General features: G+C 44.0%; 1 protein-coding gene across 6 annotated transcripts in view; it reads left to right on the top strand.

Annotated features, from left to right (window-relative positions):
* Nucleotides 1–18,900, top strand: part of atp2b3b (ATPase plasma membrane Ca2+ transporting 3b) — a 43,076-nt gene that overhangs the window by 12,764 nt on the left and 11,412 nt on the right. For 2 of the 6 annotated variants that reach the window (XM_028994780.1, XM_028994783.1), the window contains exons 3-21: nt 2,574–2,771; nt 3,056–3,313; nt 3,483–3,608; nt 4,863–4,988; nt 7,784–7,849; nt 8,190–8,231; nt 8,591–8,755; nt 9,237–9,451; nt 10,604–10,846; nt 11,952–12,193; nt 12,561–12,795; nt 13,011–13,190; nt 13,277–13,364; nt 14,388–14,494; nt 15,344–15,535; nt 16,109–16,322; nt 16,802–17,013; nt 17,223–17,330; nt 18,506–18,688. In XM_028994780.1, the coding sequence (XP_028850613.1) occupies nt 2,574–2,771; nt 3,056–3,313; nt 3,483–3,608; nt 4,863–4,988; nt 7,784–7,849; nt 8,190–8,231; nt 8,591–8,755; nt 9,237–9,451; nt 10,604–10,846; nt 11,952–12,193; nt 12,561–12,795; nt 13,011–13,190; nt 13,277–13,364; nt 14,388–14,494; nt 15,344–15,535; nt 16,109–16,322; nt 16,802–17,013; nt 17,223–17,330; nt 18,506–18,688 (3,200 nt within the window). The remainder of the gene's footprint in view (nt 1–2,573; nt 2,772–3,055; nt 3,314–3,482; nt 3,609–4,862; nt 4,989–7,783; nt 7,850–8,189; nt 8,232–8,590; nt 8,756–9,236; nt 9,452–10,603; nt 10,847–11,951; nt 12,194–12,560; nt 12,796–13,010; nt 13,191–13,276; nt 13,365–14,387; nt 14,495–15,343; nt 15,536–16,108; nt 16,323–16,801; nt 17,014–17,222; nt 17,331–18,505; nt 18,689–18,900) is intronic. The other 4 variants (XM_028994781.1, XM_028994784.1, XM_028994782.1 and 1 more) reach the window with 2 other exon arrangements.

Genomic DNA, 18,900 nt, shown 5'->3' with positions numbered 1-18,900 from the left:
CCCTCTGTTGGCGTCCATCTTTCCCAAGCCGGTTCCTGCCCGATGGGCGGTTGGTGAATGTGCAGCTTAGTGAAGATGATTCATCACTGAGTGCTGAGCAAATTTTGCTGTGTGGGAATCTGCCTGAGGCTTGTCTCACACACACACACACACACACACACACATGTGAAAGGAGGGTTTGTTACAGGCATACTTCCTACATAGTCTCGCAAAAGCATTACGTACGCATGGAAAGCGAGAAAAGGAGAGACGCTGCCCCTTCTGGAATCATGCTAATTAAATTGGCACTGCAGGCGTCTCTGAACAGACTCGGTGAAGCCCACTCGGCGAACGCATGGCCAGGCTCGCCGAGCCAAAATCCCCCCAAAGCCCCGTCCTGCACATCCCAGACAAACTACTTTGCCAGCCGTTACTTCCCAAAGAATTTGTGACTTCCTTTCGTGCGATGACATCATCTGTAGCCAGGGAAAAGGGAGCACAGGACCCGAAGTGCAGAACCCGCATGATTTGTGCTTAATGTCTTCATCGCCATGGAAACTGCATGCATCTGTGTGAGAAAACGAGACACAAATACCGAGGCAGGGAAGGGCAGTTGTGTTACAGGTGGGGTTTGTTTTCCAGCTGAATTGCAGCCCATTTTTCTTTTTATGATGCATGATGTATATTTTTGCCTTTTTAAATTTCTGCATGAATGAGATGAAGTGGAATTTGTGCGTTGCTTGGAATGGAAGTCCAGGTTGGAAGTAACGTTTTTTAAAATAAAGGTCTTTTGGAATCTGGTGACATAATAATAACATTCTGTAGGCAGGACACAAATCCAGCTATGTGATGTCACAGGATCAGACACAAACCTGTCACTGGCTCCGACCTGCATATGTGGCTTTATGTCACTCCACATTATTTGTAGTCCATTATTTCAGCTACCTTCTTGTCACTTGGATAAATGTGAGTCTTAATGATATATTGTCTCTGCCTCCCTGATGTGGTTTAAAGACACACTGTAAAAAAATGACATCTATAGCAAATAATTGACAGGATAAAATAGAGACACTTTTAGACAGAAATGTCAAATGTGAATTAATTGAATCGTCTATTAGCAGATTTTACGCTGCAGAAATAATTCATACAGCAGAAAGGTTGTCCTCCTCACTGTCAATGTAGTTGTGCGATCTGACCCACATTTTCCCATGTACATTTTCACGATTTTTGTTGAAATTGTCATCAAGACAGTTCATCAGTGTTTCGTGTATTCATCAGTCAGAATTATAGACCTCTGTCTCACAATGATGTCCACCGTTGTATTACTTTTTTTTTTTTGTCTAATTACATGAAACATTCTTCACACAATGACAAGTAGTGGTAGTAAAACTTTAGTGGCACATATACAGTATCTCACCAAACGCAAGTACACCCTTGACATTTTTGACAATATGTTATTATGTCTTTCCTTGGGACGACAGTAAAAATATGACACTGATTAAATTAAGGCAGGGTACAGCTTGTATAAACAAACAAATAAATAAATAAAGTTGCTTCCCCTGAAAATATCTCACCACACCGCTGGCCATACGGTGTTCGGTATGAGAGAGGGTGGCACACCTGCTCCCCATTCACACCCGACACCTTGTAACACTAACCAGTCACATGACACGGGGAGGGAAAATGGCTAATTGGACACAATTTGGACATTTTCACTTAGGGGTGTCCTCACTTGTTGCCAGCTGTTTAGACATAAATGGCTGTGTGTTTAGTTATTTTGAGTATATACATTTACACTGTTATACAGGCTCTACACAAAGTACTTTACGTTGGATCACATTATCAGATATTCTGTGTTGAAATTCAATGAAAGATAAAATGAAATATTTACAAAAATGTGATACATACACAGACACACAAATAATCGATAAAAAAGTTCAGGATAATTTAGGAACGTTTTTGATGAGAAATTATTGATTGGTCATTTTAAATTATTCTTTGTGTAATGCTTCAATTGAAACCCCTTTCATGTGTTTTTTCATGGGAAAAATTACTCTAAATGTCCCTAAACTTTTGAACGGCAGTGTAACTTTGGAAAAATCGCTCTTTTTACTTGCCTACGTGGCATGACACTCGGAATGTGTCTGTAAATATACGTCAGTGTTCGTCAGTTAAATACTGAAAACTCCAAATATAAACATTGTCATCCAACACTTGAATGTTGCATGTGCTGTTTAAAACGGATTACTGTATATTATATCATTTGTTTCTGATCAGCACATTTTAATGTTGAATATGGTTGAATACTACTGTGTCTTTATCAGGTGTTCTGAGCATTCTTTGTCAGATGCATAGGTTCATGTTCATCATTTTGCAGCAATTCTATTAAAAAAATCAAAGAAACCATTTACAGTTCATGTTTGTGTCTATATGCTTTGCACAAATATGCACAGCCTATTATCAGTTTTCTTTCCTTTTGTGCTGTGTGCTGACTGAAATAACGGATGTTTTGAATGTGTGGTTATGAACTTCATGCTTGGATATAAAAAGCTAAGAGTTTAAAAAGAAAAAATTCTGCCTGTGTTCTTTGGCAGGTCTTTCGGACAACCCCGCGGACCTGGAGAAGCGTGGCCAGGTGTTTGGGCAGAACTTCATCCCTCCGAAGAAGCCCAAGACCTTCCTGCAGCTGGTGTGGGAGGCTCTGCAGGACGTCACCCTCATCATCCTGGAGATCGCTGCCATCATCTCGCTGGGCCTGTCCTTCTACCAGCCCCCCGGAGAAGAGAGCGAGTGTGAGTCCTTGTGTAGACTGAAAGCATGTCGGTCATGGGAGTTGAAGGCCCTGCCCACAACCTTTGTTAAGGTCTCGGCATGTCTCTGATGTGCCTTGGTCTGTTAGTAGTGCCTTGGTCTGTGTCAGTAGTTACCAGTTAACACAGGTACTGAAGTGAAGATCTGCACCATCAGAGTAGATGTATGAGGCTTATTTGGTTTGATGTGTGACTGCATCACCTCCGCTACATGAGCAGACTGAGAAGAGGAAACAGTGGCTTAACCTTTGACCTCACACCCTCAGCGTGTGGTAATGTATCGGGAGGCGCAGAGGATGAGGGCGAGGCCGAGGCGGGCTGGATCGAGGGCGCGGCCATCCTGCTGTCCGTCATCTGCGTGGTGCTGGTGACGGCCTTCAACGACTGGAGTAAAGAGAAGCAGTTCCGCGGGCTGCAGAGCCGCATCGAGCAGGAGCAGCGCTTCGCCGTCGTGCGCAACGGGAACGTCATCCAGATCCCCGTGGCCGACATGGTGGTGGGAGACATGGCCCAGGTCAAATACGGTCAGTTCCGCAGCAGCGGGCCCCCGAAGGCCTGCCTCATTAGTCCATGAATGCTCCTTTTGCTTTATGTTCTTATGAAGCCACCTTTTTGCCCTCCAGAGTTTAAACTGCACCCTGTCCGTTGTATTTTTTTTTTGTCTGCGATTTTTCTGGTGCCGTCCTTCTGCAGGTGACCTCCTGCCAGCTGATGGGATCCTGATCCAAGGGAACGACCTGAAGATTGATGAGAGCTCCCTAACGGGAGAGTCGGATCATGTCCGCAAATCTGTCGACAAAGACCCCATGTTACTTTCAGGTGAGGCTCGGAATGTTGAGATTCCTCCTCTGTCAGACTCAGAGAGCGTGCGGCATGTATTATTTACACCATGAGCATAGAGTCCGTTTTCTATGCATGTCTGAGAGCATTGTGGGAATGTTATTGGGAAAATATTCTTTTTGCCTATGTTACATTGTTTGTGAAGTCACTGTGTTTCTGGAACTATCTTGGAATGCTACGAATGACAATTTATCGCTGTTTATGTGCGGAATTCTGAGGAACATACTGTATGTCGTGATCTGTTGTACATAGTAGGATATTTAAATGTAGCAGCACCGATAAGTGTCCCCTGTATGAGGACTAAAAGCTGACCTGAGCATGAGCATCCCTGAATGGTTGATGAAAATGTAAAGGATGTGCGTCTATTAGAAAATGGCCATCTTCTGGAAGAATGGAGACATTTTTGCCATGCGTCATTGTTGTAGTGGCTTATGGGGCCCTAGACCTTACAGAAGGGGTGTCAAGAGGTCTGGTGAAACCTTTAGCTCAAACCCAGTTTGACCTTCAGCAGTTAGTTATTTTATTATAGAGTTTCGGCAAACAAGACTGGCCACGTCTTATGGTAATTAATTTGTCACTTTTTGAGCTTTACTGAAATTAAATATGCATACTTTTGTGACTCCTTGAATAATTACAGACATGAATTAGATCTCAAAATTGTATTTATTATAGTTATTATTAATATTGTTATTAAATTGAGCACAGCCCAGTGGTGAATGTGCATTAAGATCTTTTGTGTATGTGTGTGTGTGTGTGTGTGTGTGTGTGTGTGTGTATCTGTGGGGCTGATGTGATGGTTGTTAACGGTCCCCAGTGTGAGAATGAAGGACTTCTGTGGAATCCAGATGTTTGTTAATCAGATTTTTGCACAGTTCAGCTTCCTGTTTTCCAAGCACTGATGGCCTCTCCTTCATCCTGGATCCTATTTTTAGAAAGTTAAACACATTTTGGTCTGCTTTATTCATGCGTTCTGCGAGATGCAGGTTGCACTTTATAGATCTGCATCCCTTTGTCAGCGATAGGTGGTATCTTCACCAACCTGCCCTATTTACCCTGTGATTGTGTGGCTGGGCATGAGCATGCCGGCTAGTGTGTAGCGTGACTGGGTATTTTAATTACTTTCAACTGAAGCACCAGAGCGATTATTTATTAAATGAAATGTTCATTCCACTCTGTCCCCCCACCGTCCTTCATCTCTCTCTCTCTCTCTCTCTCTCTCTCTCCCTCTCTCAGGAACCCACGTGATGGAGGGATCAGGGCGGATGCTGGTCACTGCGGTTGGAGTCAACTCTCAAACTGGCATCATCTTTACTCTCCTGGGTGCGGGAGAAGCAGAGGAGGAGAAGAAGGAAAAGAAAGGTAGAACTGAGGGACAGAGAAAACCAGACTACACATACACTAAACAGACATCTGGAAAAAAAGGAAAGCACACACGCATAGGTTGGGGTATAATGTACATCTTTTAAATGTCCCATTACATGTCATTTTCTTTTGCATTTGTATAGGTCTTAGTGGTCCCCTGTGGCCTATAGGAGTTGAGGGGCATTCGCAGAAATTCCCTCAATTGTTCACCAACCACCATGTTTGGCAGGCACAGGTGGTCTGCGTTTTTTTCCAGAAAACAATAATATTAACCCACTGCTTCTTCAGAGTCTCGGGTGACAAAACAAAAAAAAAAATACACTCACCGGCCACTTTATTAGGCACACCTTGCTAGTACCGGGTTGGACCCCCTTTTGCCTTCAGAACTGCCTTAATCTTTCATGGCATAGATGGCAAGGATACTGGAAACATTCCTCAGAGATTTTGGCCCATATTGGCATGATAGCATCACGCAGTTGCTGCAGATTTATCGGCTGCACGTCCATGATGCAAATCTCTCGTTCTACCACATCCCAAAGGTGCTCTATTGGCTTGAGATCTGGTGACTGTGGAGGCCATTTGAGTACAGTTGAACTCATTGTCATGTTCAAGAAACCAGTCTGAGATGATTCAAGCTTTATGACATGGTGCATTATCCTGCTGGAAGTCCCCCACACCATTATATCACCACCACCAGCCTGAACCGTTGATACAAGGCAGGATGGATCCATGTTTTCATGTTGTTGATGCCGAAATCTGACCCTACCATCCCAATGTCGCATTTTTCCATTTTTCAATTCTGATACTACCATCTGAATGTCACATTTTTCCACTCTTCTATTGTCCAATGTGAGCCTGTGCGAATTGTAGCCTCAGTTTCCTGTTCTTAGCTGACAGGTGTGGCCTTCTGCTGCTTTAGCCCGTCTGGCTCAAGGTTCGACATGTTGTGCATTCAGAGATGCTCTTCTGCATACCTTGGTTGTATTGAGTGGTTATTTGGGTTACTGTTGGGTTGCCTTCCTATCAGCTCAAACCACTCTGGCCATACACTTCTGACCACTGGCATCAACAAGGTGTTTTCACCCACAGAACTGACACTCACTGGATGTTTTCCCTTTTTCGGACCATTCTCTGTAAAGCCTAGAGATGGTTGTGCGTGACAATCCCAGAAGTTTCCGAAATACTCAGACCAGCCTGTCTGGCACCAACAACTATGTTCAAAGTCACTTAAATCACCTTCCTTCTGTGATTGGCTGATCAGTAATTTGCGTCAACGAACAGTTGGACAAGTGTGCCTAATAAAGTGGCCGGTGAGTGTACATTTGTGCTCATTTATACATCCAGTAATCGAACAACTGCAATGCTCCACACGTTTGGAAGCCATGACGGTCGGTGGAAATTATGTTTTAGGGGAGGGGTGGGAAATTCTTGAGGAAAGGGAGGTAACCTTTCAAATTCCAGATCTGAGCGTCTGAGCTGCTGCTCTCTGAACGGTGAAGAAGCACCAAAGCACTCTTTACACCTATCACCATTTCTAGCCACTGCAGGACCATAGATAGGCTAGAGGAACTCAAATTAATGTTAAATAATCTCACAAAGTGAAGCTTTCATGATAGGGGACCTTTAATTGCCAAACCAAGGGAATAGCTTGTGTGTGAGAATTATATTAAAAAAGTAAGAATATGTAAGAATATTTTACTGTTTGTAATTGTAACTGCATTTGCTGAGGCAGCAAAATTAATTTAATTTGCATTTGGATAAAGGTCTTAATAGGCTTGATAGTCACTATTTTATGCATATCTATCCTTAAAATGCATATACAGAATATTACATAATATGTATTATATTAATTGTTCTCTTGAAAGAAACATGTAGAACCATATTTGGATGAAGGCAGTATTGAGAGCAGTATTGAACCTTTGACTACTGTACATATTAAATGAATTAGTGGCACAACATTGTCTTGGAATATGTATAAGCAGGTCCAACAAGTAAACCAGTTAAGGAGGAAGTCGAAACACAAAGCACGTACATTGGCTTATTGTAATCCGGCTTTGTAGCTTCTTCACGATTCTTGATAATAAATTATTTGCACAAAATAAATCTCCACATAAAAATCAGCTACTGGTCCCTCTCCAACTAACATATTTGGATATAGCCCCATTCCTACCCCAGAGTTGGAGAAATCAGTGACTGGGGCGGGGCCCTCACCACAGTTCTGCTCTCAGACCCAGGCCTGAGCTCATGGATAATTCAGCGTCGATCCTCTCTTCCTGTCCCAGCCTCTTCCATCCAGCTCACTGAGCCACAGCCAGTGAACACACACGCGTTGTACAGGCAGAGGCTGATCAATTATTGAGAGTGAGAGAGTGCGTGTGTGTTATCTGTGTTATCTTATCCGCTTATAAACGGCTTTCATTGCCTAGATGTCAACGTGACTGGTACTGCATTTCAAAAGCGCACATGATGCAACATACAGGAAAGGATTGTAAGCTAATTTATAATACATCAATCTAATCAAGCCATAATGCTCCGCACAACAACAAGATTGGCCATGTGATGCAATCACAGTCATGGGGGAGGCTCCAGGACATCCTATCACCTTCTTTCACTAAACCTCAGGAGACCTCATCTGGCCTCAGAGATGCGACTATATCTTAAAATATTTCTTAAAATATCTTACACTTCTTTGTTCTTTGTTTCCCTACCCTGTTTCTCCTTCATGTCCAAATTACCCATCACTCCTTAAACTCTTTGTCCACAAAAATTGTCCCACTATGCTGGTCAATCAGAGGACAGCACTAATTCACTCACACAGTCCACTGAGGTCACAGCCAATCAGAACCGCATCACCAACGGTACGTGACTCTGCAGTTCCCCTGTGATAAAATGTCCTCTAGTACCCAGGACGTGTGTTCTAATGAGGTGCACGTCACACTGCAGTAGAGTATTTACTGTGAAGAGGGGTGTTGGGTGGGGTTAGGGGGACGGTTGTGGTCTTTCTGACTCCCGTCAGTTGTGTATTAGTTGTATAATAAGTGTCTGTTGTTGTGTGCAGTTTGTGTCTTTGGTGCATTTGTCCCCCACTCTGTGTTGTCTGATCCCTCCCATTGGATGATGGTGTCAGCACTGTCCCTCACGTTACCTCTGTCTGTCACTCTCCATCCCTCCATCGCTCTCTCTCTCTGTGTCTCACAGGGAAGCAAGCAGATGCGGCAGTGGAGACCAATCAGAATAAAGGTACTAGAATTACTTTGTGGAACTCAAGAAATGAGGGAGAGAGCTGTCAGAGTGAGCTGAAAATGGAAAAAAGGAGCAGGGCTCAGTGATTTATCTGCTCCAGTCAAGATTGTACTTGGTGCAGAGATGGGTGAAACCAGGGCGCTGGTTTTAAATATGTGTATGTTGCGTGTGTGTCAGTCAGTGTGTTTATTTGTTAAGTGTATTATAGCTGGTCTTCACACTGGGTACAATAATTCACGTCATGAACATCAGAGGTTTCGGCCTGATGAAGGCCATCATTTGTCTCCTATCGCTGCCGAGCTGTGACAGGTGTGTCATCCATATGTAACAACGATAACTCATATTGATCCCACCAGCCAAGAAGCAGGATGGAGCGGTTGCTATGGAGATGCAGCCTCTGAAAAGCGCAGAGGGTGGAGAGGTGGAGGACCGGGAGAAGAAGAAAGCCAACGTGCCTAAAAAGGAGAAGTCCGTCCTCCAGGGCAAACTGACCAAGCTGGCAGTGCAGATCGGCAAAGCAGGTGAGTAGGACAGGATGTTGGTTCCAGGCTGTTTCCTGTTGGACATGGATTGAGATAAAACTGGAAGGGAAACTGTCAAGGAATTAAAATATTTTTTACAGTATTTACAGCATTTCAAAACCGGTATTTGTATCCCTGCTCAGATTCAATTATCGGCTCTCATATGCAGTTCGCTGAATTAGTGTGTGGGGACGGGACCTTCATCAAGGGGACCTCAGTGGCACCTTGGCGGTTCAGGATTTGAACCTGCAACCTTTCGGTTGCGAGTCCGCTTCCTTACCTTTCAAATCAAATAACAGCATTTCTTTTTTTATAAAATGGAGCTCTCACGTATTTTTTATTTAGTTGTTAAACTAATGGTATTTGCAGATCAGGTCCTAGTGAATGAAATGAGGGATGACAATGATGGACATCTGAAAGCATTTATGTAAGTTGCTCTGGAAAATATAAATGTAAACGTAAAAAAATCTTTCTTCCAAAGGTCTGGTCATGTCGGCCATCACTGTCATCATCCTGGTGCTGTACTTTGTGATTGAGACGTTTGTGATTGGAGATAAGAAGTGGCTGACAGAGTGTACCCCCATCTACATTCAGTACTTTGTCAAGTTCTTCATCATCGGCGTTACCGTGCTGGTGGTGGCTGTCCCAGAGGGTCTGCCACTCGCTGTTACCATCTCTCTGGCTTACTCTGTCAAGGTGAGGCCGCTGTTGTGTCAATACAAGTAATCAGAAGAACATGTTACATGTTTGTGCTGATTACCTTCATGGTTTAATCACTGTTCTGAATGACAGTAAATGAATGATTGTTGGACAGTAACAATGTTAACGTAATTGGTTACTGTGCTTAATTTGCTTTATTGTGTAACTCCAGCTCTGCATACATGTAGAGAGGAACTTTAGGTATCGCGGCATGCAGGAAAGTGAAGTGAAGTGAAAGTGAAGTGATTGTCATTGTGAAACACTGCAGCACAGCACACGGTGACACAAAAATTTGACACGAAATTTGTCCTTTGCTTTTAACCATCCGCCTTGGTGAGCAGTGGGCAGCCATGACAGGCGCCCGTGGGAGCAGTGTGTGGGGACGGTGCTTTGCTCACCTTGGCAGATCGAGATTCGAACCGGCAACCTTCTGATTACAGGACCGCTTCCTTACGGGGCCAGTGATACAACACCCAATAAAAAAATCTATGACCAGACAAGACATGACACAGCGAGGATACATTTATACTTATCATAACACGTGCACACAATCATGAAATATGGGACATGCACAATGAACACGAATGACTGGAGCACCCTAAATAGCTAGGATCTGAAAGTACCCATAAAATACCATAAAAACTGAATTCATTATTAGAAAACCTTTTTCAAATATTTCAGTACAGCTACACTGTAGATTAAAAATCAAGGTAATCAGGGAATCATGAAACAGCTACAACAGCTCTTTCTACAACCGCTGACCACACCCATCCAGTGCACCATCACCATGTGTATATCTACCCACGCTGTACATATGTAAAATCTCACAAATATATCTTTTATGTATATACTGACATATGTTTTATTTCACATTCACTGTTTTATTTATCTAGGACTATTTTATTAATTGTACATTGAACTTGTATATTATACAGTCAACATAGTGTCTGTGCTATTGTTTTTTGCTGCTCTTATCTTGTACTGTCCAATTCCTGCCGTGACAATGTACATTTTTCACTATTGAGACTATTAAAGGATAATCTCATCTTATCTTATTTCATAAAATTATTTGTACTGGTCTAGAAAAGACCAAAAATACTGTCTATATTACTTTGTTTGACCATTTCCTTCTGCTTCTGACCATTATAGAAAATGATGAAAGACAATAACTTGGTGAGACATTTGGATGCCTGTGAGACCATGGGTAACGCCACGGCCATTTGCTCAGATAAGACGGGCACCCTCACCACCAACCGTATGACAGTGGTTCAGGCATACGTGGGCGACCAGCACTACCGCGAGATCCCAGACCCTGGCCAGATCAACCCCAACACCCTTGAAATTATTGTTAATGCCATCTCCATCAACTGCGCCTACACCTCAAAGATCTTGGTGAGGACTTTAAGTCTCATTACAAAATGTGAAAGGATAAAATGAATGTCTTAATTTTTCTTATCATGTATTAAAAGAAATGTTTATGTTTACATATGCTGCACAAAAATGGTCCTGGTTGCGCTGCATCTATTATTAATTAAAACATAGCACAAATATTGAACTATCTACCATCTGATGTGACACCAGAAAAGGGTGTCCAGCCAAAAGCTAATAGATCAAATGAAATATACAAATCAATATGTCATGGGCGACTGCAATCTGCATAGCAGGAACAGGAATCAGGACACATTTGCACAGCTTAAAGTAGACAAGGGGATATCTTTTAACAAAGGCACATCATACATGACTACAAACATGTATGGACTACATGTCTAGTACCCGCCAAGGACTAGATACGAAAGGACTACTTATATACAGGCAACAACAGATGAATAGAATGTGGAATTACAGGCAGACAACATTGACACTGCAAAACCCCGGCCCAGACACGGATTGGGAGTTCCCCTAAATCACGACCGTGACACAATAGTATTTCACAAAGGACACTGGAATTTTTGTAATTGACTGAATGCAAGTAATTATTTATGCATATGCCCCATATCAATTAAAAATGGGATTTATGCTAAACAGTGTTTTAAGTGTCTGTGTCTGTTGCATCTAAATAGCTTCAATGTATTTTTTTCTGCTAATAGACAGCCACAAGCTCATCAAGCGTTTCATGATTATAATTAAAAGTGAGATGTGAACAGAAATATTCTGGAATGAAGCCCGGTGGATATCTGCAGTCTCCCATTCTATCACTTTAAGAAGACACAGTATTTGTGTGTCTGTGTTATACTCTAACTCCATATAATCTGCATGAGAGATTGTAATTAGATTAACTAATTAAGTGCAATTAATTAATTGTGGTTAATATTGCTAGAATCCATTTATGAGTGTTGAAAGAGGCTTGGATGGGGAGTTACAGAGAGATGATCTGGGCTTCAGTTCCTCAGCAAACTGAAAGTAAAAAGAGAAAATTGGTCAAATTATTACTGCACAGGATTAAACAGTGAGAGTAATAAAATAGGGCCTAATTCCTCATATTTCCAATCCTTCTCAGCCCCCAGATGTAGAAGGTGGCCTTGCTAAACAAGTCGGAAATAAGACAGAGTGCGCCCTCCTGGGCTTCGTTCTGGACCTGAAGAGAGACTACGCCACGGTGAGGGAGCAGATCCCAGAGGAGAAGCTCTACAAAGTTTACACCTTCAACTCGGTCCGCAAGTCCATGAGCACCGTGGTGAAGCTGCCCGACGGCTCCTTCCGCCTCTACAGCAAGGGGGCATCAGAGATCCTGCTCAAGAAGTGAGTCTGCACATATTAGGGTATTAATAAAGATAATTCAGATTTCAACTCACCAGGAATCAGAAACGCATACATTTACACTTTATTACTTGATTTTGCAAGTGCGTAAGAGCATGGAAAAAAATGGGATGGGTTTCAGGACCTACTGGACGCCAGAAGCGTCCTTACTTGAATTTTCATATATAACAATGTGAATAGTCTAGAAAAATTATATCCCTTTAATGTCCAATCTGGATTTACAAGTCCATTTCTGTCCCTTTCCTCACCTACAGTTATTAACTTTGGGAAATGACTGAAAGAGCAAGAAAGAAGTTTCTCAGCAGGGTTGTGCAGAGTTGATAAATTATTCCCTCCTTCTCTGTCTTAGGTGCTCCTTCATCTTGGCCACAGGCGGAGAGCCGCGGAGCTTCCGGCCAAGAGACCGTGAGGAGATGGTGAAGAAGGTGATCGAACCAATGGCCTGTGAGGGCCTGAGGACCATCTGCATCGCCTACCGGGACCTCCCCGGTGACCCAGAGCCAGACTGGGAACAAGAGGCGGACATCGTCACCGAGCTCACCTGCATTGCTGTGGTTGGCATTGAGGACCCTGTACGGCCTGAGGTAATAACCAGGCCCTATGACAGATGCAAGATGTTTATCTCATCTATAAATGCCCATAAATATTGTTGACTTGAGCTGAAAAATTTAGCGTGCCTGGGCTCAGATGGTTTTATGGTGGTCTAGTGCTATATTTCCCCCTCCCTTCTCTCTGATGGTCTTAGTCTCTTGGTAATTTGTTCTTATCTCCCCTCTCTGCTTATCTCCTGTTTCCTCAGGTACCTGATGCCATCCTTAAGTGCCAGCGTGCGGGCATCACTGTGCGCATGGTGACAGGTGACAACATCAACACTGCCCGAGCGATTGCTGCTAAGTGTGGCATCATCCAGCCAGGAGAAGACTTCTTGTGCCTGGAAGGGAAAGACTTCAACCGGCGAATCAGGAACGAGAAAGGAGAGGTGATGTTTCAATACGAGTCACGCTGGTGTAGCATGACAACAACATACAACTTTCCTTCCTCTTGCTCTGTGTCCTTCCCTTCCAGATCGAGCAGGAGAGGATTGATAAGATCTGGCCCAAGCTGAGAGTTCTGGCCCGATCCTCCCCAACCGACAAGCACACCTTGGTCAAAGGTCCTTTTCGCTTCTGTTCTTTCCCTCATCAGACATGACTTAAGATGCCTGTAGTATACACTACTCACGATAAGTTAGGGACATTGTGAGAGACTTATACGGTGTTTGTTTTACTTCAGACATTTTTGGGATGGGAATTGTATTGGGGTGATAGACACACCTCATTTTGTGTTTTCCATGTAATGGTCTCATTGTGTACAGGTGTGACTTATATTGGGGCCAATACCAAGAGACAACCTTTCTCAAAGTGGCATCAATTTCAATTTCTGTGGGTATAAATAGCTGGTATTCAGTCATTCAGAACACAGGACTACTGGCAGAGTTCATGACAGACCCTGAAGTGGAGCCCCGTGAGTGACAGACTGCAATGATGACCAGAACCTAAGTACCTGTGCACTCAGACAGCGCAAAACAGATTGTCACTGAACATTCTTACCTCAGAGACATCATAGAACCCATCATCCCCTAATTCCGCCAGCACCCCCCGACTTTCTGTTCATGGATGATAATGCTCCACCACATCGTGGCAGAATTGTCACAGCTCGACTTTAGGAAGTTGGAGTGCCTCATATGGTATGGCCATCAATGTCCCCTGACCTGAACCCCATAGAGCACTTCGGGGACCAGTTGAAGCAGAGACGTAGCACTTGTGGAAGAGTGGAACACCATCATGAGGCTAGTCAGGAGCATGAGGCGTCGCCGTCAAGCTGTCATTGTGGCAAATGGTGTAAACACCCGCTACTGACATTGTCAATTATTTGTTATGTGGTGCTATCCCTGATTATTTGTCTAAATTTTGGGGGTAATAAATATTAAACTAATGAAAATTGTGTTTCTTCTCATACATTATTAGTAATTTCAAAGGAAACTTTTACTTATTACATTGAAATTCAGAGCAAATAGGAAAAGCACTCATGTAAATAACAATATCCCTAACTTATTGTGAGTAGTGTATATTTGTAATAAATGGGATTTAAAATTAGGCATCACATTGGTCCATCGTGTTTCTCCATAAATGTTCAGGAATCATTGACAGCACCATAGTGGAGCAGAGGCAGGTGGTGGCTGTGACGGGTGACGGCACAAACGATGGGCCGGCTCTGAAGAAGGCTGACGTGGGTTTTGCCATGGTGAGTCACATGACCTATGTTAAATTGGAGTACTGGATATTGCAATATGAAAATAAATTCATTACTTAAACTCTAGGATTGAAGGCTTTATGTAAGATGAGAAAGAACATGAGCGAAAATTTCCTGCAAACTCATTCCACACTAGCTTTCTTGCTGTTAACCCAGTTTTAGTACTTACTTGAATTTTTGGTTGGAATTTGTCAGCTATGTCACTGAAAGCTTGTTCTCCACAGATCTGTGTGTGTGTGTGTGTGTGTGTGTGAGCTCCTTAATTTCTCCTAAATCACAGCCACACCTTCTGACCTTTGTGTAGAGGTCACCACTGCCCTATATCTCACATGTCGGTCTCATATCCCAACATTTATGGGGGTTTAGAGGAAATGGGCGTAACCATGAGACCATGATTTGCTGTTGTACATGAGTTCCCGCCCGTGAGGAATCCACATGGTTTTAACACATCAGAGAATACGCCGGAACACAAGCTGGCTTGTCCTGGAACTGGAAGTGTCTTCAATAAACCTAAATGCTAATATTTTACTGAAAGTCATTTTTCACCAATACCGGACCTTCCCAGTTGCAGTAAAAAAAGGGATTTGAGCAACAATTAGGATAGTCAGTTTGTCCCGCGACCTTGCTCCCTGTCATTGTTAACAAGCGGCATGGGATGGGACTTTTTTTTTTCTCAGTGGTGCCATGAGGGTAGTGGGCGGTTGCACCAGGGCCGGTCACAATTATGTTAAACTGGATGGATGAAAACTGCTGACTTCGACAGCTGGAAATGTTGTCTTGTTATGTGAGCTGGAAGCCTGTATGCATCTCAGCTCCCTCCGTCTCTCCCCCGCCCCCCAGGGAATTGCTGGCACGGATGTGGCCAAGGAAGCATCGGACATCATTCTGACGGACGATAATTTCTCCAGTATTGTGAAGGCGGTGATGTGGGGGCGGAACGTTTATGACAGCATCTCCAAGTTCCTGCAGTTCCAGCTCACTGTCAACGTAGTGGCCGTCATTGTGGCCTTCACCGGAGCCTGTATCACACAGGTACACACATAAATGGCTCTGCACGTCACAGCCATGTACAGTACACTAAACCTAATTATGTCTTTTAATATTTTCTTTTCTTTGTCAGGACATTAGAAAAGGAACAAAACACATACATGCACAATGCTCACGCGTCCACAACTGCGATACAATATAAACAAAAACATGTCAGACATGCATGCAGGTACATGTAACAAAAACTAGACACACTACATACACAAAAAGAGTGCAGCTGATGAAACGTGACAGTGTGGAGGATGCACGGGTGACACCGCTCCTTTTGTAATGCCTGTTTACTCTTCTGCCTGCGTTGCACCTGGACCCAGCTCTCAGTATCGATGTCCCCACCCCCGCAGTGGTCAGTTGTCAATACAACTCCACAATAGATTTATTCCAAGCGCACGTAACTCCATATGAAATATTAATGCTTGCCGGCAGTGGGCATATTTAAACTGTAAATTGTCACTGTCTCTTTTTTTTCTGGTTCTTCTGGGACAGCACAGAGTCTGCAGCGTTGGTGATGTCTGGAAATGAATATGGTGCACCTTCATTTTCTGCCTCTGTCACTCTCAGGACTCTCCTCTGAAGGCGGTGCAGATGTTGTGGGTGAACCTCATCATGGACACGTTTGCCTCTCTGGCTCTGGCCACCGAGCCCCCGACTGAGGACCTGCTGCTGAGGAAGCCATACGGACGCAACCAGCCCCTCATCTCCCTCACCATGATGAAGAACATTCTGGGCCACGGGGCTTACCAGCTCGTCATCATCTTCACGCTGCTGTTTGTTGGTAATTGGCAGAGACAGGGCTGGATATTTGACATTAAAGGGGACATGGCAGAGGGGTGATCACAGTCATTAACTCAGTGAGTCATTTATTGAGGGACTTCGAGAGATGAGACAGAGGTATGGAGTATTGAAGTTTACTTGTATTACTATTTATGGCATTTATTAGACACCCTTAACCACATTGTATCAAAATCAGTATTTACAGGGACAGTCTCCTTAGACACAAGTGTCTTGCTCAAGGACACAATGGAAGTTAGTGTGGTTTGAACTTTGTGACTTTGTGTTCTTCTGATTTAGAGGTGAATGTGTTACCAATAATCTACCTACATGTTATGTTATAGTAACAAATCAAACAATCAGAAGAGAATAGTTTAGTCATACAGATTCAGCCAATGCAGGAGAATTCTGGAAACATGAGACAGGCTATAAAACCTGAAATAATCTCTTCGCCTTCCTTTTGCCAATGTCCTGTGACCCCAGGAGAGAAGATCTTCAACATCGACTGCGGCCGCAACGCCCCCCTACACTCTCCGCCGTCTGAACACTACACCATCATCTTCAACACCTTCGTCCTCATGCAGCTCTTCAACGAGATCAACGCCCGCAAGATCCACGGCGAGAGGAACGTGTTTGACGGCATCTTCTCCAACCCCATCTTCTGCAGCATCGTGCTGGGCACTTTCGCCGTGCAGGTGAGAGCAGAGTTCCTCAGCAGGCTCCCGCAGGACTGCTTACGGTGGCACTTGTCCCAAGGCGCGGTACTCTGACGGTAAGAGGTTATGACATACCATCGTCTGGCCTCCCAGTTGTTGTGTGGTTGTTTGTGCTAATTGTTCTTTTTGCTCGTTCCCTGTATTGGAAGCGCTCGGGACAAATCTGGACATTTTGTGTGTTCTTGCAGATTGTGATCGTCCAGTTTGGCGGGAAACCCTTCAGCTGCGCGCCTTTGAACGTGGAACAGTGGCTGTGGTGTCTCTTTGTGGGAGTGGGGGAGCTGCTCTGGGGCCAGGTGGGAGAGAGACAGAGAGACTGAATAATCATGAGCAAAGTGGAATCTGTTACATAACCCCACAGTTCCCATGCCTGCATTCTACACGATCCCGCTGTTATTTAAATAACAAGTCATTTACATAACGCAGCGGTGGTATCAGTCTAGTGGGTAACAAACCTGCCCTCCGCGAGCCAGTCCGCCACAAAGTCACATGTGACTCCCCTGGCCGAGTGTTCTTGGTGCTAGTCTGCCGTCTGCCTTCAGCTTACAGGAAGATGGTAGGACTGTCATTTTGACTGATACATTCTCACCAATTCAGACATTTGGTAGACAGTGTGACTCTTTTGGAAGTCAGACATGCGGCGTGCTTAAGACAAGCATACGCATCAGTGCAATACAATACGGTGACTGCAGGCATAATGAGCCGGAGTCGTAATTACTGGTCTCAGGGGAGATGAGCTACGCCCCAAAGTGCGGGAGTCTGCAATTTACAACAGTCTCCGAAGAGACAGGGTGGGTGCCAACCCAAAATAACACAGTCTCCCGACTGGACGTCTTTCCACCTCCCTGTACCCAAACATCAAAGCGGAGCACGAGTACTCCGGATGAAATGCAGCTCGAGTTGCAAGTCAACAAAGGCTGAAAACTGTAGCTGAAAACAAAAGAATGTCGTCATCTGCCACTCTCTTTTAGGATGTGTGTGTGTATGCAGGGGATTTGGTGACTTGAGGTGTGGCAGGGCCCTTTAAAATGCAAATATCAAATGTGCGTGGGCAGATTTATATTAACAGCTCCACTTGCAAAAACACAAATCCCATACACTCATCTATCATATTTCTCCCTTAAACACACAAACACAGAAATTCTCGTTTTGGATTTTTTTTTTTACTTTGTCTATTTAGACCCATTAAAACCAACCTATGGCATTGAAATCATCACACACACGCACATACACACTGTTGTATTCACAAATATAAAGAATATGTGTATTTCCTGACATTTATAGTTGTATATATTTTAACACATAATTGTTTGTAACTTTAGTTAAGATGCATAATATTTTTATTATACTTAATAAAACCTTTGTACATAAGATGGGATCAGCAAAATACAAAACACTATTGGACTAACACTCTGTGGCAGAGACAGCTCGTCTCAACAGGTCTGTCTTGGTTCCTCCCCTTTCTCTCCAGGTCATCGCCACTGTCCCCACCAGCCACCTGAAGTGTCTGAAGGAGGCGGGGCACGGGCCAGGCACGGACGAGATGACGGAGGACGACCTGGCAGAGGATGAGGAGGAGATTGACCACGCGGAGAGAGAGCTGCGGAGGGGCCAGATCCTCTGGTTCAGAGGCCTCAACCGTATCCAGACCCAGGTGCAGAGTATGGGCCAGTGCCCCGCCCCACTCGCCCCATCCCCCTCCCACCCCTCTCATTCCAGACGTGCTCTACCTCACCCGGTCTGCCTTACTCTCTTTCCCTCTGCTGATGACAGCACTTATCAAGCCTTATCTCGAGCCTTCTCCACTCCACCTCCCCCTACTCTTTACTCTACCATTACTGTACCCCTTTAGGAATCAAGAGTAGA

Source organism: Denticeps clupeoides, chromosome 10, assembly GCF_900700375.1.
Source record: "Denticeps clupeoides chromosome 10, fDenClu1.1, whole genome shotgun sequence".
NCBI lineage: Eukaryota > Metazoa > Chordata > Actinopteri > Clupeiformes > Denticipitidae > Denticeps > Denticeps clupeoides.
This window is presented reverse-complemented; position numbering and strand designations above follow the sequence as displayed.